This window comes from Ursus arctos, unplaced genomic scaffold (genome assembly GCF_023065955.2).
Source record: "Ursus arctos isolate Adak ecotype North America unplaced genomic scaffold, UrsArc2.0 scaffold_12, whole genome shotgun sequence".
Taxonomy (NCBI): Eukaryota; Metazoa; Chordata; class Mammalia; order Carnivora; family Ursidae; genus Ursus; species Ursus arctos.
Genome location: NW_026622786.1, coordinates 22,385,465 through 22,409,493, shown reverse-complemented (window position 1 = coordinate 22,409,493; position 24,029 = coordinate 22,385,465). Strand labels below are relative to the sequence as shown.

The following is a 24,029-nucleotide window of genomic DNA, read 5'->3' as shown; positions in this document are numbered from 1 at the left end:
ATAACAGTATTTTTATTAATTGCCTTAAACATTTTATAATGCTTTTCTTCTTATATCTTTGGCTATATGCCTTTTGATCTCTACTTCACAGGATCAAATGTTAAAATATCATTTTCTTTAGAGTGAACCGAAAGGTAACTTAGTCCTCCCTCTAGTACATTTAATTTAAAAAAGTGTTTTATTATTGGTTTAGGAAACTTTCTTTCAGCTTCAAAATTCATTTTTGGTGGCGGCCTAGGTGGCTCAGTGGGTTAAGCATCAGACTCTTGATTTTGGCTCAGGTCAAGATCTCAGGCTCCTGAGATTGAGCCCTGCCTCAGGCTCGGGGCTCCGCACTGAGTGTGGGGACTGGTTAAGATTCTCTCTCCTTCTCCCTCTGCCCTTCCCTGCTTGCGCTCTCTCTCTGTCTAAAAAAAACAAAACAAAAACTAAACCCCCAAATTTATTATTGGTAACATATGAGATTTCAGAACTGCTGCCAAATTCAGGAAAATTGCCATGACTTTTTTCCATATATAAGCTGTAGAAGCTCAAAACATTTTGAGTTTTCTTATGATCTAATTATAAATACACTTGAATTGAGATTACCATTAGTCATTTTGTTATTGATGTCTTTGCATCATAGTGACATATTTTGAGCTTGATAGATCCTTTCTCTGTGTCAGTTTTTTTTTGTGTGTCAAATCAGCAGAAAATGTATCTTTTTCTAGTTCTCATGATTCATTCCCCTTCATTACATGCATTATCAACACTCCAAGAACATATCCATTGCTTCTATGCAAAACATGTATCTTCCTTTTAATAATGGAATGGGGATGTTGGTACTTGTCCTCTTGTATGCATTGTACTTGTCCTACTGTATTCTTGGTATGATCTGAAAGGTTTTTGATACAACTTGTTTCCCTGCATCAGAATAATTCCCATTGGTTTAATTGCTCATTTTATTGCTTTTGTTTCATATTTCAATGATTTTTAGAATGGATTTGCTCTCAATCCTTATTAAATAATTTATAGATGACAAATAAAGTATCCTTTATATGTATATCCAAATGAGAAGTCTGTAATTTCTCCCATACTTTATTGAAATTATCCTAAATTTATTTCCAAATTGCAATAGTTACACCCTACAAATACCAGACAAATACACAAATTCTGATCACTCTCTTTTGTGTGAATTCCATCAAGAGTGGAAAAACCAGGGGTGCCTGGGTGGCTCAGTTGTTTAAGCAGCTGCCTTCAGCTCAGGTCATGATCCGGGGTCCTGGGATCAAGCCCCACGTCAGGCTCCCTGCTCAGCAAGGAGCCTGCTTCTCCCTGTCCCTCTGCCTGCTGCTCCCCCTGTTTGTGCTCTCTCTCTCTCTCTGTCAAATAAATAAAATCTTCAAAAAAAAAGGAGTGGAAAAAACATGTGACATGTTTAATAATTATATATACTGAACCACCAAATGTATTCTGGAGAGAGGAGAACTTCTGCTTAAACTAGGTGTCAATGAGAATCAGATTCTCCAATTACAATTTACACATGCCATCCCTGGAGTAACTTTGCCCAGACTAGCTTCTGGCTTAGAGTCACGTGACACTGGTCCTGCTTGTTTATAGCATGACAGCATCAGTAGCCATGGGGGCAGTGGAAGTAGTCTTGAAAGTCATTTCCACACTAGGGTGGCTGGTAATAATATGGAAGCAACTGGAATCTCACTCACATATTCTTCTAAACTCAATCTAAATGTAGCCCAAACTCAACTTCCCCTCAGTCAGATCCCAAAATGCATATAGAATTCCTAAACCACCCCTACACACAGGGAAATGAAATAGTGGAGATTTCCTAATGGAAAGAGACTGCAAGCTTAGCCAATCACGGTTAAAATTCCTTACTTTTAATATTTATATAATCATGTGGACATATTGCTAGGATTCTTTCCAGGACCTCGGAAATGAAATTCTAAAGTTTAAGCTACATTTAGCTTCAACGTTAATTTGCTTCTGACAAATGCAATGAAATTTTGGAAAACAAATTAATGTGTGTAAATGGCTTGTCATACCAGAGAAAGTTGAAACTTAAGCTAGAAGCAGGGGGATCCAGAAACAAGTGAATTTCCCACTAAAGATCCTCAAATAGGATCAGGAAATGGAAGCTCTATTATTTCTGACATGGCAGTAAATGCCAGTCTGAAAACAAGAAGACTGAAGGTGAAGCATCGACTCTAGTAGACAGAAGATTCTTCACACACCACCCCCCCACCTCTCTCTAACCCTGCTATACACATTGTTTTCAAGATCTTACCTTCTGCTCTTTTTCCTTTTGTTTTTGAATAAAATGCTCTTTTATCAAATTAAGATTAGCAACCAATCTACAGTCCTCTGTCTCCAACCTGTACAACAGGACACGGACCAATCCCCCATTCCAGCAGAAGGCTGGAGGTTTATTTTCTAAATGGGCTAGGGTGTTTGGACACAGGGACACCGGGCAGGGCTGAGAGCATGTGCATGGAGGTCCCCCATCATTGTGATTCAGTTCCAACTGAAACACTGAATGATCAGATTCTTTCTCCTTCTCTCCCCTGCCTTCCTTGATTCACTTCAGAAAATAGTAGAAGGCAGACAAGAGATTTTAGAATTCCTTGCTGACAAAATTGACCAGTCCAGGATTAGAGATCTATAAATATTGATATTTCGGATCCCCCAATAAAAGAACATAGCCTGATTACCTAGCACTCTTCTATTGACAAACCGCCCACAAAGAGTTTTAGTCAGTTTTCAGTGCTTCTGTCTGAAATAGGAATGGACAGCCAGAGATCACCTGACAGTTGAGAAAGCCGCTGACACAAAGAACCAAGATCAAAACAAACAGGAAAATGAGATGATAAGAAAAAAAAGAAGAAGAAGAAAATCTTGACAACAGCAGTGACAGTCTAATATTCTTGGAGATAAGTAAAGATAAGGGAACTCTGAAACAGAAACAGGGCTCTGCAAAAATGAAATATTAGGAAAAAAAAAGAAGAGAGCATTTAGACTGAAAATCTGAACACAAAGGGAAATATTAACTGAAGAGTTGAAAGATAAAGTTGAGAAGTCTCCCAGAAATCAGAAAAAAGATTTAGATATAGGAAATGGAAAATAAATATGAGGAATATTTAATATAAAAACTTCCTAGATGGTCCATAATCTGAATAGTAGGAGTTCCAGAAAGAGAGACCAGAGAAAACAGAGAAAATGAAGTTATCAGAGAAATAATTTCGGATAATTTCTCCGACTCTACAGCTCCCATTGTATGTCCAGGAGAGGACTTGGAAAACCCAGATACGTTATTGTATAATTCTTGAACACTGTGGAGAAAGAGAGAAAGTTTAGGAAACTGAGGCTGAAGGAAGTTAAAGAACTTGCCCAAAGTTAGCCAGCTGGGACCAGGCAAGAATGATGGCTGAACCCAAGACTGTCATCTCCCATTGCATAGTTTTGAGTGGTGGCAAACAAGAGAAGAGAGATTTATGTCAGGACCTATTCATATGAGGGGAAGACAGTGAGTTTTTGGTAGAGGAAACACATAAATACTAATGTAAGTTGAAGATAAAAAGTCATCAGAGGCCAAGAATTGAAAGTACAAGAGAAAGAAGGAGTCCTTGAGCCATGTCTTTGAAAGTTTGGGGGGAGTTAGCACAGTGATATGGGCAAGGGTTTGCCTTGGGAAGGAGTAAAGCTACGGGCAGGAAATAAGGGTGGGTGAAGTTGCTGTTAACTTAGAGGAAAGGAAGCTCAGTGACACTGTTTTCTCCACTAAGTAGGAGGCTAGTTACTCTCCTAGGAATAGAGGAGAAGGGGAGGGCTGGATCTTTACAGGGGACTGTGGGGGGAGAGGGAGTTGGAAAGTACCTGGAGCATTTAGGAAAGCGAGTAGAATTGCCAGACTTAGCAAGTAAATACACAGCTCACTTGGTTAAATTGGAGTTGCAGATTAACGACAAATAATTTTTTTAGTCCCAAATATGACATGGTATTTTTCTCTGGCAACCCTTAAAAAGAGATTGTAAAGCATGCATAAATACCAAGTAAATTTGCTTTGAAATAAGAAATGTGGAATGATGCAACCTCAGTATGAACTGGGCGTCAGATGGTAACCTCATTGCCAGGAGAAGTAAGGTAAGATATTGGGCCAGCCTTCCAGGCAGCAGCGGAAAGGGAGCTGGGCTGAGAGCCAGGAGATAGCTTGAGGATGCAGTTCTTAGGGTCTCTCCTGAGAGTAATGGGAAGAGATATGTGTGGGAACCAGAGACTTGGAATTGGCAGAGAAGCCATTGCTGCAAATAGTTTTGCCTCCTTTCTAATTTTGCCAGAGTGGTCATCTGCATTTTCCGTCTTATAGGTGTGTACTAAGGATGAATTTTTCTAAGTAATCACCTGCAAAGTATTTGGGCTTTTTAAAACACTGGATTAATACCACTGAATGAATGTTGTCCTCAGCAGCAGTATTCACAAGAAAAAGACTGATTTTCCACACGTAATTCTTTGACATGTTTGAGGTTTATTGTGGTGGTTTGGACTCGTGGTTAAGAGGCTACAGCCAATCTATGGTCACAGCCCACGTTAACCAAGTTACTTAATATGCCAGGGACTCAGTTTCCTTGTTTGTAAAATTAGGGTAATAATCATTCCTAATTTGTAGGGTCACTGGAAGGATTATTTGAGTTAATATGTGTAATACTTGGAATCTGCTACCCAAATGTACAACCTTACGTTAGATTTGACAGGTAGATAATGAGAACTTTTAAAAATATGTTCATTACTATACATTTGTATACACTTTGTCAGGAAACATATAGTCAGGAAGTCAGTGGTTTTAAAAAAGACATTCATAGGGGAGGGGAGGCATAACTGGAACACAGAGGATTTTTTAGGGCAGTAAAAATATTCTGCATGATACCATAATCGTGGATACATATCATTATACATTTGTCCAAAACCATAGAATGTATAACACCAAGAGTCAGCCATAACATAAACTATGGACTATGGATGAAAATGATGTGTCAGCATAGACCCATCAAATGTAACAAATGTACTGTGTTCTCTCTCTCTCTCTCTCTCAAATCAATCTAAAAATAATACACTCTTTAAAAAAGGTCTTGGGGTGCCTGGATGGCTCAGTCGTTAAGTGTCTGCCTTTGGCTCAGGTCACGATTCCAGCGTTCTGGGATGGACCCTTGCATCGAGCCCCACATCAGGCTCCATGCTCAGCGGGAAGCCTGCTTCTCCCTCTCCCACTCCCCGTGCTTGTGTTCCCTCTCTCTCTGCCTCTCTCTCTGTCAAATAAATAAATAAAATCTTTAAAAAAAATTAATATAAAATTTAAAAAATTTTAAAGTCTTTAAAGACTTGCATAGTCAGAAAATAAGTGGTTTTGAAAGGACATTCATTAGCATGTATTTGTATACATTTTATACATATAAATAGTCAAGAAATTTGTACAAGTTAAACATTTTAAAGCTAGAGGTTTGCTTCCCTTTGGAGAACATACCCTTTCAGTTCCTTAACTGTTTATTGACTGAAGGTGAGCTGGGAGACATGACCTCTGGGAGACATGGCATTAAGTTGTGGAACCCAGCTGGGTTCCATGTAGTAGCTGGGGCATCTAGTGGGTTAAGCTGAGTGACATTTCTCTCATCAATAAAATGACCAAAAATGCTTGCCTAAATTAGATAATCTATCATGATAGATAGAGTTTGGGTGTGCAATTCATTTCAATTCCTTTCCCTTAAAGAACTCATAAATTAGTGGATGGGGTGGATTTTGCCAAATCCCCACTTTATGTTGTGCAGGGTAGACTCAACATGTGTCTTCTTTTAAGTAAGTCTTCACACCCAATCAGAGTCTATTCCAGAGTCTAGAGGACCGTTATCTTAGTTTCTAGGTTGTAGGCATGTACTGTTGAATTTGTGGCTATGTGCTGGGTGCAACTCGGTTGATGAAGACTTTCAGGCAGCTGTGAACTTGATTTTAACTGTCGTTTAATTTCTTCTTTTGCAAACTCATAAGATCCCAGAAGCCAGGGGTCTGTTTATTCATTTTGCTTCCTTCTGAGTCATTCAGGTACAGGGTGTGTCAGTCAATTGAAACTGCACACGGAGAAGTTTTGCGTTCACATCTGCCAGGATGGGAAGCCAGTGCGACCAGGGGCTGGGTAGAATCTTCCGTGTCGCAGCAGGGCAGGGCAGAAGTGCTCCGAGCTTGTCATTTAGGCGGAGCTGACCAAGGCCGCCTCCAGTCTCACCTTCTGAAGTAGCATCTAAGCGAAAGAAAAGAGTGGGCGTGTTGGCAGCATTGAGGTTTGTGGGCCTCCGAGTTCTCCCGAGTAGAAAGGGAGAGAAGGGCACCGGCCTCAGACTAGGCTGGCTGGGCCCAGCGGCTCTTCCCTGCTGGAAGTTCTGGAGCTGCCCAAGCTTTTTAAATCTCTCAGGCCCCAGCATCTGCCATCTCCCCAAAGGTCTCCCACTGGTCAGAATCTGGGACACACGGTCTGACTTTGCGCCCAGTTGAATGAGGGAAACCCCCACCCAACGTCTCGCCAGGCGCTGGCCCTTCTCACCGCGCGTCCCGGGAAAGCCACTTTCTGCCCCTCAGACCGCAAGTTTCAGGGCAGTAGCGGGATGGGGGTGGGGAGAAGTAAAGGAACCTCCGAGGCCATTCTCCCTTCTAGGCTGCTGCATATCTCCTCCGTGTCTCTTGCAGCCCCTTGCCAGCTTCTCCTCCCCCAGAGAGCGTCCGGGACTCTCGGGGTCTCGGCCCCTGTTTTCTCTGCCTGCGCAGAAGCGGCCCCGGGGGCGCCCCGCCAAAGTCTCCGGACTCGGATCCAGCGAGTAGGGGACCAGAGAGGTGCGCTGCGAGACGCCGGGCTGTCCTCTGCCCCCTAAGACTTTTCAGGAGAAAAGTTTCCGAAGGCTCCCCACCTCCTCTCTTTTGTAACACTCGGGAGAATGGTCTCTGGGAGTGGCGGACAGCAGCGCGAGGGCCGTGATTTATGCATCAGAATCCAGGGGTACCGCCTCTGTCCCTTCTCTGTTGTCTTTCTTTTTCTTTTCTTTTTTTTTTTTTTTTCGGTTGCCTGTGGGGGGAGGAGTGTGTGTGTGTGTGTGTGTGTGTGTGTGTGTGTGTGCGCGCGCGCGCTTCTGCCCCAGATCTTTCCTGGACAGTGAGTCTCAGCAGCCGAGATCCGGAGGCCCCCAGCCGCTGTCGGAGGGCGTGGGGGTTGAGATATTAACCCCTCCCCGCTTCTTCCTAGAGAAGCCACCCAGCCTCAGCGGGGCGCTCGGCGACTTCAGCTAGCGGGCCGGCGCGGGCCGCGGCGAGCGGGGCTGGTCATTGGAGTGTGCGGCTGCGGAGGGAGGGGACCCCGACTCCAGTAAGTTTGGAGAGCGTCGCAGTCAGTCCGGGGCAGCAGCAAGATGCCGAGCACGCAGTGGAGACCCGGAGCTCTCCCAACGCAACTTCGTCCTGCCTGAGCGAGGTAGGGGATGCGCGCCTTGCCAGCGCGGGCTGGGGGCGCGGGGGACCCCGGCTACAGGAGGTCTTCAGTGTTAGAAACTAATTTTTAAACCGGAACGAAGCAAAAACAAAACAAAACAAAACAAACTTTTAAAACATTCATCTCTGGGCGCTGGAAACATTCGTCCCTGGGCTGCTAAGGAGCCCAACCCGATCGGATTGTTCTCGGGGCTCTTCTGATTTATGAAGTTTGGAAAAGGGTTAAGTCCAATTGTAAACCCGACCAGGGGTGGGGGATAGTGGAAATTGCGGCTGGTCGCAGAGGGAGGGAAGGCGCTTATATTTGGAAATTCTACAGACAAAGAATATGGGAGGTGGGGGGTAAGGGCTTAAACTTGCACTGCGGGGCGAGCAGCGTGCGGAATCAGATGGGAGAAAAGCGAAGCTTCTGGGCGCGAGCAGCCTCTACTGTCCCGGGAGCGCTGTCTCTATTACTCCACTTCTTTCACATTGCTGCGTTATCTGAAACGTTACAAGTAGACTTCTGCTAACCAGTGCCATGTTTCATTCCCTCCACACTTTCTAGTTCTAAGAGAGGAGGCAACATGTTGGGGGAGGGCAGTAAACGAAACGGCCGGCTCTAGTTCACCAGTGCACCAGACGTATATTTATGTTTCTGGACAGAAGCCTTGAACTTGGAATTAGGAATGTAGTGGCATGTACCGTTATCATCAGTAGTGTAACTTCTCTCTTGTGTGTGTGCCTGTGTGTGTTTTGGCCAAACCCACAGTAACTAAACGTACTCCTTATACAATCAATGAATGTAGTACTCAATGCTTGGGATTTATTGCAATCTTATGAGTGATTTTCACTGAATACCTTTATATTTTCCTGCACTGGATTACAAGAAAGAAAGAAAAAAAAAACTAGAAGAAGAAATTAAGAAAAGGCAGTTGCTTCACAGAAGCAAGCTTTCCTGTTTACCGCAAGGCCAGGGAGGGCTTGGCTACCCACACCCCTCGGACCCTGAGCACACCTGTTCCTAGAGAGTTATTAATAGAGCCCAAAGAATGGCTTACTCTGTCAAATGATTTTCGTGCAAATCTAATGTCTTGCAAGGCAATTAGGGGGTGGTTCTCAGCTCTTTTAGCTGGGTGGTGGTGGCAGGCAGAGGTGGTGTACGTCTCCACCCTCATATTAGCGGTTGGGTCTCTTCCGAGGAGAGACCAAGAGCTGGTGGTGAACCCACTGGTGAGCGGACCAACGCTTCAGAGAACCTCCAAGCTGGAAGCCTGGAGGGGGTTGGAGGTGGGGAAGGAGAGGGCAGGAGAGGTTGTAAATGGGGCTAGCTTCTCTAGTTTTCCCATTTCCATTTGGATGTGACACAGGATGTGCCTCTTGTGGAGTTGGAGTTTTCAGTTTGGGTAAATTTTTGTTTTTTCTCCCTTACCTCTCCTTCCCCCCTCCCCCTTTTTGGATAAGAAATGCGAATTTGATTTTTTAAAAAAATCCCACTCTGCGCTTTCTCCAAGTTTCCTTAAAACAAATCCACGACAAAACTGGAGCAATGCCTTAGCTAGAATGAATTATGCCAGTGTGCTGTGGCTTTTTCTCTGACTCTCTCCTCTTTGTGACTTGTTTAAAGCTGCGGTTTCCGAGGCCCTCTCCGACCAAGGAAAAGCGACACAAAAGCCTGGATCAGAGGGAACCCCCGCAGCAAGCGAAGGCTCGCTCGGCCTCGCCCTCGCCCTCTAGCGTTCATCTGGAGAAGCGCCACCCAAGGATTCCTGGAGACTGCTGCGCACCATGGGGTCTACCAGCATCCCGCTGGTGAAGGCCCTCCGCAGTCCTGTCTCCGACTATGTCAACTATGACATCATCGTCCGGCATTATAACTATACAGGAAAGCTGAATATCAGCGCGGACAAGGAGAATGGCATTAAACTGAGCTCGGTGGTGTTCATTCTCATCTGCTGTTTTATCATCCTAGAGAACATCTTTGTCTTGCTGACCATTTGGAAAACCAAGAAGTTCCACCGACCTATGTACTATTTTATTGGCAACCTGGCCCTCTCAGACCTGTTGGCAGGGGTGGCTTACACAGCCAACCTGCTCTTGTCTGGCGCCACCACCTACAAGCTCACCCCCGCCCAGTGGTTTCTGCGGGAAGGGAGTATGTTTGTGGCCTTGTCTGCCTCCGTGTTCAGCCTCCTAGCCATCGCCATCGAACGCTATATCACAATGCTGAAAATGAAACTCCACAACGGGAGCAACAGCTTCCGCTCCTTCCTGCTGATCAGTGCCTGTTGGGTCATCTCCCTCATCCTGGGTGGCCTGCCCATCATGGGCTGGAACTGCATCAGCGCGCTGTACAACTGCTCCACGGTCCTGCCGCTCTACCACAAGCACTATATCCTCTTCTGCACCACTGTCTTCACGCTGCTCCTGCTCGCCATCGTCATCCTCTACTGCCGGATCTACTCCTTGGTCAGGACTCGGAGCCGGCGTCTGACCTTCCGCAAGAACATTTCTAAGGCCAGCCGCAGCTCCGAGAAGTCGCTGGCGCTGCTCAAGACCGTGATTATCGTCCTGAGCGTCTTCATCGCCTGCTGGGCGCCCCTTTTCATCCTGCTCCTGCTGGACGTGGGCTGCAAGGTGAAGACCTGCGACATCCTCTTCAGAGCGGAGTACTTCCTGGTGCTGGCAGTGCTCAACTCCGGCACAAACCCCATCATTTATACTCTGACCAACAAGGAGATGCGCCGAGCCTTCATCCGGATCCTGTCCTGCTGCAAGTGCCCCAGCGGGGACTCCGCGGGCAAATTCAAGCGACCCATCATCGCAGGCATGGAATTCAGCCGCAGTAAGTCGGACAACTCCTCCCACCCGCAGAAGGACGATGGGGACAACCCAGAGACGATTATGTCCTCTGGAAATGTCAACTCTTCTTCCTAAGACTGAGCGCTACCGACCCACGGGGAGAGTTCTTGCGTGGTCACCCACCACCCAGTGTTTGGAAAAAAAAAAAAAAAATCTGTGTCTCGACTGCTGCCAGGAGCTGAAGCTGGGAGCCAGAGGGAGGGCGGGCAGAGTAAGAGCAGCCTGGTGGTGCCGGGGTGTTGGTGGGTTAGTTCCTGTGAACAATGCACTGGGAAGGGTGGAGATCAGGTCGTCGCCTGGAATCTATTTCCTACCCACCCTCCCGCCCTGGAGCTTTGATTTTGCACTGAGCCAAAGGTCTAGCATCGTCAAGCTCCTGAAGGGTTCATTTGGTCCCTCCTGGAAGACAGACTAACGTCCCAGTGTGAAAGCGTGTGTCGGGAGCTTTGAGGAGATGTTTTCTTTCACCTGAGTTTCCAGCCCCAGTGATTGTGTGCACTTCTGCTTCTCTGGGTATGCTCTGCATACCCCACTCTCCCTTCCCCTTCACACCCCTCCTCAAAATTCTGTTACTTTATATTCCAACTACCGGGCCTTCATCAGAGCTGGGGTTGTGGCGTGGTCCATTTCTTGATGGTCTGTAGCAGGTAGGCTGTGTCCAGGAGGTAAACTGTGAGGAGTGGAGATGGTTTGGAGATGTAAAGCAGTTTTGTTTGCTGAGGCCAAAGTTTCCATGTAAGCTGGATCAGTTTTTTGGAATTTGGTTAAAGTCACTTTGTTTTTGTTTTTTTTTTCTTCTAACAACTTTACAAGGAAATATGTTACAGCATTGTTACCCGTTGTGGCTGAAATCTGCATAAGGAAGTCCAATTTATCTTAATGGTATCAGGCAGGATCCTTTGTGTCATAGGAGAAACAAACTAGCAAAACGAGGTGAAAACTGACTGGGGGGTGGGGTGACTGTAAACCAAGAGAGATTTCTTAATGAATCTAACAAATACATCTGTCTTTGGCACTTTTGTTGATGTTTATTTCAGAGTGTTGTGTGAATTAGTTCAACCAACAGGATGGTTATTTTGTTATGTTAAAAGTACTTTTCCGTGATTTTTGAATGTATTTGTTTCAGCATTTTATTGGATTTTTCTAACTTGTGTTAACACCGTTGAACGTGTATTTCCTAAGAAAATACAACCCTCTTGTGCCATTAAAGCATTACTTTAACTGATAGGGAATACCAGAAGTTTTTCAATACAGCTGTTCATTAAATAGTCAGTTAAAGATGTGTATAAATGTTACAAAAAATAAAGATATATTGCTGTCTTTTTAGTATGGTTTTCAGTGCAATTAAACTGAGAAATGTCTTCTAAAAAATAGTATTTAATAGGTTTCTGACTTTTGTGGATCATTTTGCACATAGCTTTATCAACGTTTAAACATTAATAAACTGATTTTTTTAAATATTCCTCTGTGAAGAGCATTTTTAAAAAATAATTATTAAGATTCTATTCGACTATGTGGCTCTTTAGAATCAAAGTTATGGGCAAATTTCTATTACTCTTCAAAGGATTTTACCTTGATAAACCAGGGTGTGAAAAAAATGTGGTTTGTTCAAAACCACTCTATCTTTTTCAGGAAGAGAAACTTCAATAAGTTAACATTGAAGAGTAGTAAAAAATGCGATGAAAACCACCAACCTCTAAATACCACTTTGACAAGTAGATGTAATTATTGGAGTTTTAAATTGCATTCAAGCCAAACGAAATTATATATAATAATTGTTGTCCTAAAACATGGGTTTTAAAAAATATATATACAACAGTGTGGTTGCAAATCTAATTAAATTATGAAACTCAATGGTCATTGCAAACCCATCAACAAAAGCTTATATCCTTGGCTTTCTACCAACATGCTGGGGAAATGGGGATATGGATATGGGAGATAATATATTAAATCACGTAATATTTTTCAGGACACTGTCTTGGCTTCTCCCAGAGTATCCTTTGAACAATATGAGACTATATGGTTTTAATGAAGTAGCAAGTTGTAAAATGTAGGTGGAGTAGTATACACCTCATATCTGAAAACCTTCAATTAATAGTATCTGAAAGTTTTAACATCCTAGCCATTACTTTCTCCAACTATACAATGAGAGCAAGGGCACTTTGTAAGCATCACAGAATTACTGTAATAGTTCATTCTTATTTCAACATTCTTGTCATCTTCATTGGGGATTCAGTCAAAGGATTTTGGTGTGTTTGACTCTTTAGTCCTATTATTACTTTCAGAATTTGTGCTTTCAACTGTCATTGAATATGCACAGGACACAGTTGGGACATGAAGATAAACCTCACCTAACAGTGTAGATGTCAATTCTGGGTAAGGTTAACTGTGGGAAACAGAAGTGTGTTCACTAAGGAAACCTTAGGTCACAACCTCCAGTTTCCTGAAGGAAATGCCAAAAATGCTCTGAAGACAAAAGACTGGAAACAAACTGGAATGTCTCTATCCATCTGTCTGCTGAGGCGGAAGGAATGAGTTCATGCTGCACTCACTTCCTAGCGCTTTCATTACAGAGTCAAGCATAATGGAAAAGCATGTCCATTTTGTGTTTCTATGGAAGATAAGTGTTCCTACTCTTGGTTTTATCTTTATAAGTACAGCAATGACTCACGCAACTTGGGGAAGATGAGGTAGGGCAGCTGACCCTGGTGGAGATTGGGGAGATCATGACAATGAGTCATGACATAAAGGACAGCCTCACTTGCCCACCTGTGAGCACATTATCCAATCATTGAATGTGCATTCTTCCTGGAAATTCCAGACCATGCATTTCATTCCAAGAGAGCTAGACAGTCATGGACTGTAGTTTTCCTGGGCAGGTGTGGGACAGAGTCCTACCTCTGGCCAAGATAAGGGAATCCTTGGTTTTCTCTCAACATGAATATCTGGTTTTAATTTAGTGTATCCTGAGAATTGTGGATGAAAAAAAAAATAACTCAGTAACCATATTTTTATACTAAAACAAATGTCTGTAAAGCTTTGATTAAAAGACATATGTAGTGTTTTATAAGAGAAGTAAAACAGGCAACCTGAGCAATGCCTGACATACGCTTGTAGAAATGCCTCTGACTCATAAATATTCAGGAAAGTTACAAATTGGCATCAAATAATACTTTATTTCCAGGGTGCCTGGGTAGCTCAGTCAGTTGAGCGTCAGACTCTTGGTTTTGGCTCAGGTCATGATCTCAGGATCCTGAGATTGAGTCCCGTGTAAGACTCCAGGCCTAGCACAGAGTCTGCTTGAGACTCTCTCCCTCTCTGTCTGCACTCCCCAATGCATGCGCACATGCGCACTCTCGCGCTCTCTCCCAAATAAATACAATAAAATCTTAAAAAAAAAGAACACTTTATTTCCAACAACATTAAATGTGATTACAATTCTACAGAACATTTCAATAGATTTCTTATATAAGACAAATGTTTGTTCTGGCTTTTTAGCCTCATTATAAGTAGAAAAATTAAATTATTTAATAAAAGTTGATTTAATAAAAAAATTATAGTAATAGAAATTTTGCATTTATGTTAATTAGAGACTGGATTTTATTTTAGTAATATCAGCACTTTGATTGTGACTTACGGCATCTTTAATGTTCCCCCAATGTAAAAAGTCTTATGAAGATTTTAGCTTCTTTTCAAATTGGATTAATTTCTGCCGTGCACACTGCCTATGATAAGGATGTGCCCAATGTCATACTCTTGTAGTACTTCTAACCCAGATTGCACTTTTTGAATGATTTGACCCTTCATGCCTCCATTCACTATATCACTGAGACCTCTCACGTTTTCTAGGTAACTGCAAATATAGCTTGGGTTGGGAGCTACTACTCTGAAAAAGCAACTTCAGAAAGATGATTAGCTCTATTGGGGAAATCCTACCAAGTGAGGACTTGGTAATTTTAATTGTAAATATTAGCTACCCCATATTCAATTGAAAAGCAAGAGATAATACTCAAGTGACACAATAAAAACATATTTAATTACAAAACTGTTAAATTTGAACTTGTAGTCACTGGCTCAAAAATTAATCTCTAACTAGGAGCTCTTATTTACCTACATTATTTGCAATAATGATTTTCTGTGCTCTCTGTGTAATGTTCAGTTATTCTTTTCTTTAATATTGTTTGCTCCATATTCAGCCGGAATGACGTTTCCTGCAGACACTTAACTAATTAGATCAAACTAGATTTGTCTATGTTTTCTCTAAATAGTTTTAAAACATCTTGAGGGAGGAATCACAACCAAAAGAAACTTTCATAGGACCTATTATAGTACTCTTTCCCTGTGGACACAGTAAGTTCTTGATGATCAGAAATCATAATAGATTCCATCATTTCCCCCAACCTTCCTGCTTTTTTGATGTCTTTCACATGGTCCAAGGAAAAGGACTCAAAATATTTTTTTTTTACATATGCCATTGCTGGCACTGCCACACTGATTAGAGCTAGAGGCATCTTCCAGAATGCCCAAGCAAGCAAGGTCTACCTGAATTACTAAAAGCCTTTAGGTTGTTTACAAAGAAAAAGAATTTTTAACCAGTGGTCAAAAGAGCTAGGAGAGATAAGAGAAGATAACAGTGAAGGAGAGTTAGACCTGCATTTAATTCAGTCTTTTCACAGTCCTTGACAAGAGCAAGGACCAAGGGCAAATTTCATTCATGTTGAAGATACTCTGCCTAATACATCCTATCTCTTACTCCTTGTGCTTGCTTCTTAGAATCAGACTTTCAAGTGATTTTTCTCATGCTCTCTTTTTCATCCCTTTGAGGACTGAAGGATTAAAAATCAGATTTAGCTCTGGGTATAATCATTAGCAAAAGTATGTGTGGATTGCATATTTGAATGAACAAGAATTGCTACATTTTCTTTTACTGGAGCACCATTAAGTGCCCAACCAGCGTCTGTGTTAACAATGGATAAACACATTGTGGTAAATTCATACAACAGAATCCTATTCAGAAATTTAAAAAGGAACTGCTACTGATACTTGCAACAATTTGCATAAATCTCGAAACCATTCTATTGAGCTGAAGAAGGCAGCCACAAAAGAGAACATACTGCCTGATTCCATTTATGCAAAATTCAAGAGCCGGCAAAACTGATCTATGATGCTGGAAATCAGAACAGTGGTTGCCTCCCGGAGAGGATAAACTGGAAGGGAACATGAAGGAAGTTTATAGATTGTTAGCAATGTTCCGTATCTTTATTTTTAGGATGTTGTTTACTTGGGTGTGTCCATTTGTCTAAACTTATCCAACCATATTAAGGCCTATGAACTTTTTTAAAAAATCAGTATGGTAGACTTCCATCTGAATATGAAGGTTATATGGGACTTTCTCTGTGAAGCTATGAAATGAGGTTCCAAAGAGTTCAAGAGAACATGGCAAAAGTTCCAAAGTGTTCCACAGAAAGAACATTTTCTCTTTTAGCATTCTTCTAAGTCCCAGAACCAAAACATTAAAATGCTAAATAATTGTGACCTGATGATATTCTCTTTGCTTCTATAGGATGAGAATTTGGCTTAGTATTGGTATTTGTAATCCCTAAAGAATTTCTCTGTCTTGGAAGAGTCTAGGGTTGTAATGCAACTGTCACAATAAAAGTCTATTAACATTCAGATTTCAGTCTTAGTAATATATAATGTACTGTAAATAACCTTATGAAGAATGGGCTTTTACACACTGGCAAGGAGACTGACACCCATTAGTATTGGTGACATACAAACCGGAGAGTGCCAAACCATTTCTTACCACCTGACCAAACCTATAAAAGGCATCCAGTCAGATAATAACACTCGTCCGGAGTGCAGGCACTGCATTTTTAGAAGAAATGTGAAGAGACACAAAATGAACGGAAGGCAGGCTCACATTCTTGAGGCCTTTATAAGCTTGTGGCTTAGATACACTGCCTGCGCTCAGCCCTGTCGAAAGATCCCTTCCTTCAGCTTCGGCAGAGGAGAAGTGCCTCAGGTGCTGCAGTGGTCCTTGGTCAGGCTGATTAGATATGAGGAGAAATGGGAATGGGAAAGAAGGGGCAGTGATACCAGGGATGACCAAGAGGAGAAGGTAGTTGCTTGTCAGCTCTGATCCTATTACCGTTCCACTTTTCCTCGCCTTTGTGATACAAGGCAGAAAGAACAGCCCTATGGAGGAAGCCTGGTGTGGCTCAGGCTTCCTGCTCCCACCCCTCGTGGTGGGTACACCCATCCATTCACCTATCCTTTCACCAAGAATGCTTGCCCTAGGCTATGTGCTGTGGTTATCAGGCAGACGATTAAAAAAGTCCTTGCCTTCCCAGAGTTCACAGGATTCATTCTTCCAGCTCTGATGCCTCACTGCCTCCTTCTCTTTGGGGTCCAGGGAACCTGAGTTTGCCACTGCTATACCATTCCCTTAATATATTGAGTTCTTAAGCAATGTAAAAGAATTTTATTTAGCAAATATGATTCATGTTCGCAGCTACTATTTAACCAATATCTCTAAATAACTTAAAATTAGATAATGGGGCATTAACTTTTAGATTTGGAGTGGAGACAAGTCCTTTATGTTATTGGATGCTGTTGGGAATATCAGCATTTGTATTCAATTTTTCAAGTTCTAGGCCCCATGTGAAATCAAAGCATTCAACACTGTTTTTAGTTTTTGTCTCACTTAATTTGTGTTTTTCTTCTAGAACACTGCTCTGAACTTGGGTGGAGCCACTTGGGTTAAAATGAACAACTGAAGCCTACATTTGAATACATCTTAGGTGGTGTCCTTTATTTAACTTGGATGAAAGAGAAAGGAGACCACAATGCACAAATCAAGAGGAAACATGACACATCCTTAATTATCAATATCATTCTGAGCAAATCCATCTAATGGTGAGCAATTGCAAATCAGCTAGAGGGCTAGAGAAAGGCCCTTTTGGGTGCTGTTTGTCTCAGTGCCTACTGCCAGGGAGCTGGGTCTCACTTCCAGCAGCCCAAGAACTCTGCACCCTAGTCTAACACACCAATCCCACTGAACCAGAGTCAGGCCTCTCACATTCAAGTTTTTATAAGGAGGATCCCAGAGAATGCCAGTACCTCAGATGTCCACTAACCATCACCGGATCTACCCCTCAAAGGTCTTCTGGGGGCAGAACTAGTGGTTTCTTTTCTTTTCTTTTTTTTGCACAAAGGCAAGCATATTTATTTCCAATTTCAGGGTTTCTCTTGTGCCTGTCTAGACACTTCAGAGAAAAACAAATTTAAATCACCAGTAAAGTTATGTTCAAAAATAGGAGAAGACTTATGAAAACATTAACTATCATATGCCTGGAGAGTCTTTACTCACCCAGTTTCTTTTGTGGCCCCAGAAACAGTGGTTAGCTCTCACATGCTGTTCTGCTTCAGTAATCTTCATGTGGCCACCTGCAGAAATAGTTCTTGGTTTCTCTTCCTTGTCTAGATGCTAGTCAGGGGGGCATTTAGAAAAACACAGATTTTCATATTCCCATGCACACGTGCAAAGTGAATTAGGATACCAAAGACTTACCTAGATTATTCAATCCATAAAATGCTTTGCCTCGATTATCTGAATGTTTTATGCCAACTTTTCTTTTTTCCAACTGAATTATTATACTCTACTAAGCGCTATAGGAAAAGTTGCAGAATTATAAGGGATTTAGAAGACATACCCAGAAGGACCCCCTAATTTAAAAGGGCAAAAAGACCCCATCTAATAACATATGGTTTAGAAAACAGTTTCATACACATTATGTCATCTTTTTTTTTCCTATTTATTTTATGATTTTTCCTTTTTAAAAATGCTGTTCATTCAGTGCCTTGGTTTTTTCATAATCAGTTATTTTGAATTGTAGCCCCAAGTAGCAAAGATTGAAATGTGTTCACAATAATTTAGGTGATTTGTATTAAATGAATTTCTGCTCTCTGTTCATTTTTCAAAGAATTCAATACAAGCCAGTTTAGTTACTGAACTTGTTACCAGGGTAAAGTTAAAGGAGATATCTGGATTATACCTTCTTTCCTTACAGGGGTACCGTTCAGGCAGGAGCTGGGCTGAGGTATATGTGGCCTGCAGATGACGAGATTTTGATTTCTAGGGTTGTTTATTTGGTATCTTTCTATGTTCATCTGGATTTTCTATTAGATTTGCAGAAAGGCCAGTGTTGGGTATTCTCAGAAAGTCTTGGTTAAATACTAATCAAGGAACTAGAGCATATTTTTAAAGTGTGTGTGTTAATAACTAAATGTGCATAGCAGCTAACGATTGGAGGATTGGTAGTGTGGGATCCTGGCTGCCTAAATACACATCAGAGTTCCACTAGAGAAAAAAAAAATTGCTCAATCTTTTGTTTGTCTTCTCAGAAAAGGAATGAATTAACTAGTTCTTCCCCAAAGTAAAAGTTTAGACTAAATGTATTAATCCAACGCAATGCTCAACATTGAAAACCTAAACTATGTTTATCTTAAGGAATGGACAATTATTTTTCTTTGAGTTATAAAATTTTGTGTTGTAAAACTTTCTTGATTTATGGATAGTTGGCTTTTGGGAAGTACTATATGATTTTATCAGAGTCTCTTATAAGAAACAATTATTCACACATGATTTTTGCCTAATGGATAGGAGATGCCTGTGGAAAATCTGGAGGAATTACATAAACACCGAAGGGAAAGAAAAGCACACCAAAGAGGCGTTTCACTGAAAAACCACGCAGTGATCGAATGCTATGATTTCTTCCCCAGAGAGGATAGTTTTCAGACCACTGCAGCTGCCTTTCATCATGCCAGGGTTGAGCCTGGCATTGCAGATGATGTTATTAGGTGGTTTGCAGAATCTTGACTCATATGGAATTGTGTGTCTGTGTTACCGCAGTAAGTTCACTTGAGACTTTGCATTTCATTATCAATTAAGAATGCACTGGTAACTAGTAGGAAACTTCTATTTGGAGCAAAGTAATTACAACATTTTCTTATTGCTGAAAGCACTTTTACTTCTTCCCTACTTTCATTTCCATCTATATGAAGGAAAAAGAGGAAAAAGAGAATTTGTTTTCCATACAAAAGGAGTCTTAGACATCAGGGATTACTATAGTTTCTCTGTGTTATAAACTGTCCACATTCTTTATATGTCACTCCTTGAACTTTTCTGTAATTTGGAGGAAATCCATAGCATTAACTCTTATTTCAGAGGCTGTAACACCCTACTCGAATAAAATTGGCAGCATCATTTTCCCTTCCCAAATTCCTTTTTTGGTAAATTTAAGGAGGGGCAGAAATTGGGGTGCAACTATGTTTTCCACGTTTTTAGACTGACAGAGTCTCCCTGGGATTTGTGGCTGCCTACTTGAATAATCTCAGGACGAACACCATTCACATTTCATGGCTCTCACTAGGAATCATTAACAGCCCAGTGCAGAGTTTTACTTTTCACTTAACTTGTAAGAGAATGAAGGGGCCCTGCCAAGGTTCAGGAAAGGATAACAAAGCATAAGCTCTTTAATGGGATGAACTAACATAAAAGTCTAAGTGCACCGAGCTCTTTCCCACAAGAAGGACCTGATGTGGGGACTGGCATTCAGGCTGACAACCATCATATATCGGGAAACGGCACAGAGAAACAAAAAGTAATTCCACTGAAAAGAGCCAAATCTGGCCTTTAGGAAAATAAGGATCTATCTGTTAAGCTCTGCTAAGATCGGGATCTCTGTGATTTATCGTATTTTCCATGGAACTGTGTTTATTTTTATTGAAGAGAATTGTAGGCTATAGGAAGCATTCGTTTTAGTGAAGCTCTGCTTGGATTCAGCTTTAAGGGTGCTGAACGCTTCCTTGATGTTGTGGAAACGTCTCCATATATATTTTTTGGCTAATGAACATGGTATCTTACAAAATGATATTTTACATTCCATACATGGCCGAACAGTCTAAAACACGCTTGCAGTATATCAAAGCAATGCTTCTGGCCTGGACCTGATTCCTTGTCGGTGTTAGAAGGCTCTCAAGTCTGTCTGCCACACCACTGAACTGGCTGGTGTTCTATCATTTGGGTTTCAGGGCTGTCTAGAATCAGTCTCTTGCTCTATCAACTAGATGCCCAAGTAGCCCCTTCATCGAGGCAACTGCATCCTGGCCGTTGAGGGCCATCAGAAACTTTCTAGTCTGCTTAGATGTTCTGAATCAGTGATTGCACCGAAATGCCCAAAGGCATCTGTCAGAGTACGTGCTGGAGTGAAGTGGGCGGGGTAGCGACTGTGGTGAACCTGAGAGTAAATATCCATCTCCATGGATACTCTCCTCCTGCCCTTGCAGCTACACATGTGAGCCCAGTGGACTTAGGTGTTCCACAAGGAGCTGAAAACATGGATTTGGATGTGTGATCTCCTGAATCTTAAATACTGGTAACTGGTAATTCAATTTCAAAAAAATCTTATTCAGGCCAAATGTAACATGAGAGTAGCCATATGTGACCTCTGGGCTCTTATTACCTGAGGTCCACCATGGGTGCTAAGTCAGTTCCACTTCAGAGCAGTCTCCATTTGGTGGCCTGGGGTGTGAGGGCCCTGGGCTGTGCGGAGGGGGGCGGCGGTGGTGGTGAGAGAATAGGCCAGCCTGTGTTCTGGGACTGAGCACTAGGTAGTCTTCCAAGTTGGCATGTCTGATCGTTGGAGTCTGCCCCATATCTGAATGGGGGTCTCCAGGTCCTGGATTTTCACTGCATGGTGATCATGGGTTCAGAAATAGTTGCCATCTCAACCTTCCAAAGGGTGCCATGTTGTACAATGAAGGAGCATATTGAGAAAATCTGTCTTGTGCATTGGATGCTGCTCCTAGGCTCTTACCAAATGCTAGTTCCCCCCTTCGTCCTCCCTTTGTAAAATTCCTTAAAAATTAAAAGCTTTAAAAATGTATGGGGGAGTCTAACTTCCCCCATTTTTTCAGTAGCTATACACAACAATCCTGTGAACTGTGTATCACCATCTGTCGAGGTGGTGGAATCTTATAAGCTAACGGGGCCAAAGAACTTCCCCCATGCCCCGTAGCGAGTGACCAGTGAGGCTGAGCTTTGCTTTTCCATGACACAGCGAAGCCAGGAGAACTTCCTCAGGCTTCCCCAGACTTTTAGAATCACTGACTTGGGAAGGGATCTTAGAGATTCATGTGTCCAACTGTCTCATTTCAGGGATAAGTGACTTGCTCCTGACTTGTCATCATTTCTCCATTCCTTGTGCTATTTGGAAATCATAGTCATATTGGCAAGAGCAACTACAGAAAGTGAAAAATTGGTGTTGCTGGCGGTATTTCCATTTTTGTGCCTCCAGCTTCATTTCTTTTAGGTCCAGCCAGTGTTTCTTTAGACCCTTAGGCCATTGGCCCTTTGCTAATTTTTATAACTGGTATAAATAGAGTACAAATCTTTGAAACGACAATGATGTTGCTTCTGCAACCCCTTGAATGTCTGTGGGATTCAGAGGGAGCAGCAGATCAAAACAGGAGGGCAGGGCAAACGTTCATTAGATGCCGGTGTTTGACCAAACAACCCACCAGAGGGTGAAAGCTCATGCAGCAATTTAAATAGATGGTAGAGCAGCTTGTGGTTTGTAACGTCACTCGAAACCCAAGAAAGGGCTTATTTTATGCAATTTAGCCTGTTTTTTGGTTTATTTTGATTACACAAAGCTCAAGCGTTCTTTTGACGTTTAAAAATGCTTATTTCAGTTAAAGTACTGATTACGGTCATGATTTCCCTTTCTTCTTTCCTTTCCTTTTTCTAGGATTGCATTTCGGTTTCCCACACAGCTCCTACTTTCCTGTGATTTCTTTTTACCCAGATAACTATCCTATTAGCATTTCAACTTAGATCCAGCAACCACCCCAGTATCAGCACTACCTTCAGATTGTGATCATGGCAAGAAGAATCAGTTCTTCAGCGGGAGTCAGGTCGTGGTGGAGAACATCAGGATCTTTCTTGTAATATCAAACACAGGGCAGAGATTGCATTGGAGTTTATCCTTTATGAAGCTATTTCCCTCCATGAGAGGCAACACTTCGAGAAGTCACAGTAGTTGGTTTGGCCTGTGTTTGAATTCTGTTCCCATCACACACTTCTCAGGTGTGTGATGGAAGAAGTTGCTCAACTTTTCTGAACTCATTTTTTTAATCTACCAAAGAGTGACGATAGCACCAACTTCATAGGCTGTTGTGAGAATAAATAGGACCATGTTGACAATGTCTACCATAAGACAGTATAAATTGAGTATAAATGTTCATTCATTTGATCCAGATTTGTGGAGCACCTACTATGCTCCAGGTACGGTCAACATGGCAGTGAACAAAATAGGCAAAATCCTTGCCCACAGCCAGCTGCCTTTCTTCTCCTTCTTGGTCACTTGATCCTCCCCACTAAAGCCAGACCACATAGAATTTTTGTTCTTTCAAAGAATTCATTCCTTTGGAAGTTCTGCCAGTCAACAATTACATATTGTGCTTAGGTTGCCTTTTCACATGAGACCAAAGAAAGAATGTGTAATGGTATTGCGAAATGTAACCTACATTACAACTTGGATGTGCAAAAAATAAGCTTTATTTAGTCTATACTGTTGTGGCTTCTTTTCTAAGCCCTTGCTTTTCTGGATAGAGGAAGGAATGCTATTAACTCAACACTGGTTTAAAACGTAGTCCCATTCAATAATTTAATCCAGTTGGGTACTATTCTGCTGCCCTTAGCTAAAAATGCTCAGCCTCTCAGATGACCGACCTCTTCCTCCCCAGCTTGTCTGGAACATGGGGGACGGGCTGAGGCTTATGCAACCTTGTGGTGGTGGGAGGGGTTGGTGTCTTCAGGCAGAATTCTCTGCTTGCCCTGGCCCCAGGCTGTTGTCCCTTTCCTCTGGCTGCTGCAGGCCATGTGGGTGTTTATAGCCGAAAACTGGGTGGGTGTGACTTGTGGTTGATCTCCCGGCTGGTCAAAGTCTGTAGTGTGCTTTGTTTGACATGCCCTCATTTCGGTTTCCCTGAGTGCTGGAGAGCCCTTTGAAGTCTGGCTGGCCTCTCTAGCCTCTGCCTCTCCTACCTCTGACCAGCACAGAGGCTCAATTTCTGGCTCCTGTCTACATTCCTCTGTCTGATCTACCACGTTGCCTCAGGGCAAAGCTGGGTCCCTAGGTTTGCATGGAGCATGACACACAGGGGGCCACCTTGTTCCAGTCTATGGGGAGGTACCTTCAATGAGCCCTGCTTTGCCTTTGAAGGTAACCTTGCTTTTCTAGTGCAACTTTCCCTTCCTGGGCCATTTGACATCCCCTCCCCCAGCCCCACGTCTCCCTTACTCTTCTCACTTCCCACAATTCTCCATAGTCCCCAAAGATCTTTCCATCATTTCTTCTTCCTGACTTCATTTAACTGGCTGAATCTTAGTAATAAACAGGTTTTGTTTTTGTTTTTGTTTTTGTTTTTGTAACCTTATTGTGGTAGACCTCTATGATCTGAAGCCTCCATGATTGGTTGTTAAAATACTAGGGTCTCACAAAGGAGTCCAGCAAATCCCTTTTCAAGAGCTTACCTCACCTTATTTTTTCGAACAACAGAAGCAGAACATTGCTCTTTTTCTTGTTCTGTAAAAAAGTCAAACCTTC

General features: G+C 42.3%; 1 protein-coding gene across 4 annotated transcripts; it reads left to right on the top strand.

The window, feature by feature from the left end:
- The first annotated feature begins 6,123 nt into the window (after window positions 1-6,123).
- Window positions 6,124-11,816, top strand: S1PR1 (sphingosine-1-phosphate receptor 1). Of its 4 annotated transcripts, none has more exons than XM_057310429.1 (3): window positions 6,124-6,320; window positions 7,274-7,498; window positions 9,122-11,816. In XM_057310429.1, exon 3 carries the CDS (start codon window positions 9,283-9,285, stop codon window positions 10,429-10,431), a length of 1,149 nt encoding a protein of 382 aa, XP_057166412.1. In that variant the 5' UTR covers window positions 6,124-6,320; window positions 7,274-7,498; window positions 9,122-9,282; the 3' UTR covers window positions 10,432-11,816. The 4 variants fall into 4 exon arrangements, with proteins under 4 accessions (XP_057166412.1, XP_057166410.1, XP_057166411.1 ...); XM_057310427.1 differs by having other exon boundaries at window positions 6,305-6,867; XM_057310428.1 differs by lacking the exon at window positions 6,124-6,320 and adding an exon at window positions 6,354-7,030.
- The last annotated feature ends 12,213 nt before the right edge of the window (window positions 11,817-24,029 follow it).

What these genes read in the sequence shown, in the direction of transcription:
- S1PR1 (XM_057310429.1), top strand. Translation starts at nt 9,283, where the DNA reads ATGGGGTCTACCAGCATCCCGCTGGTGAAGGCCCTCCGCAGTCCTGTC.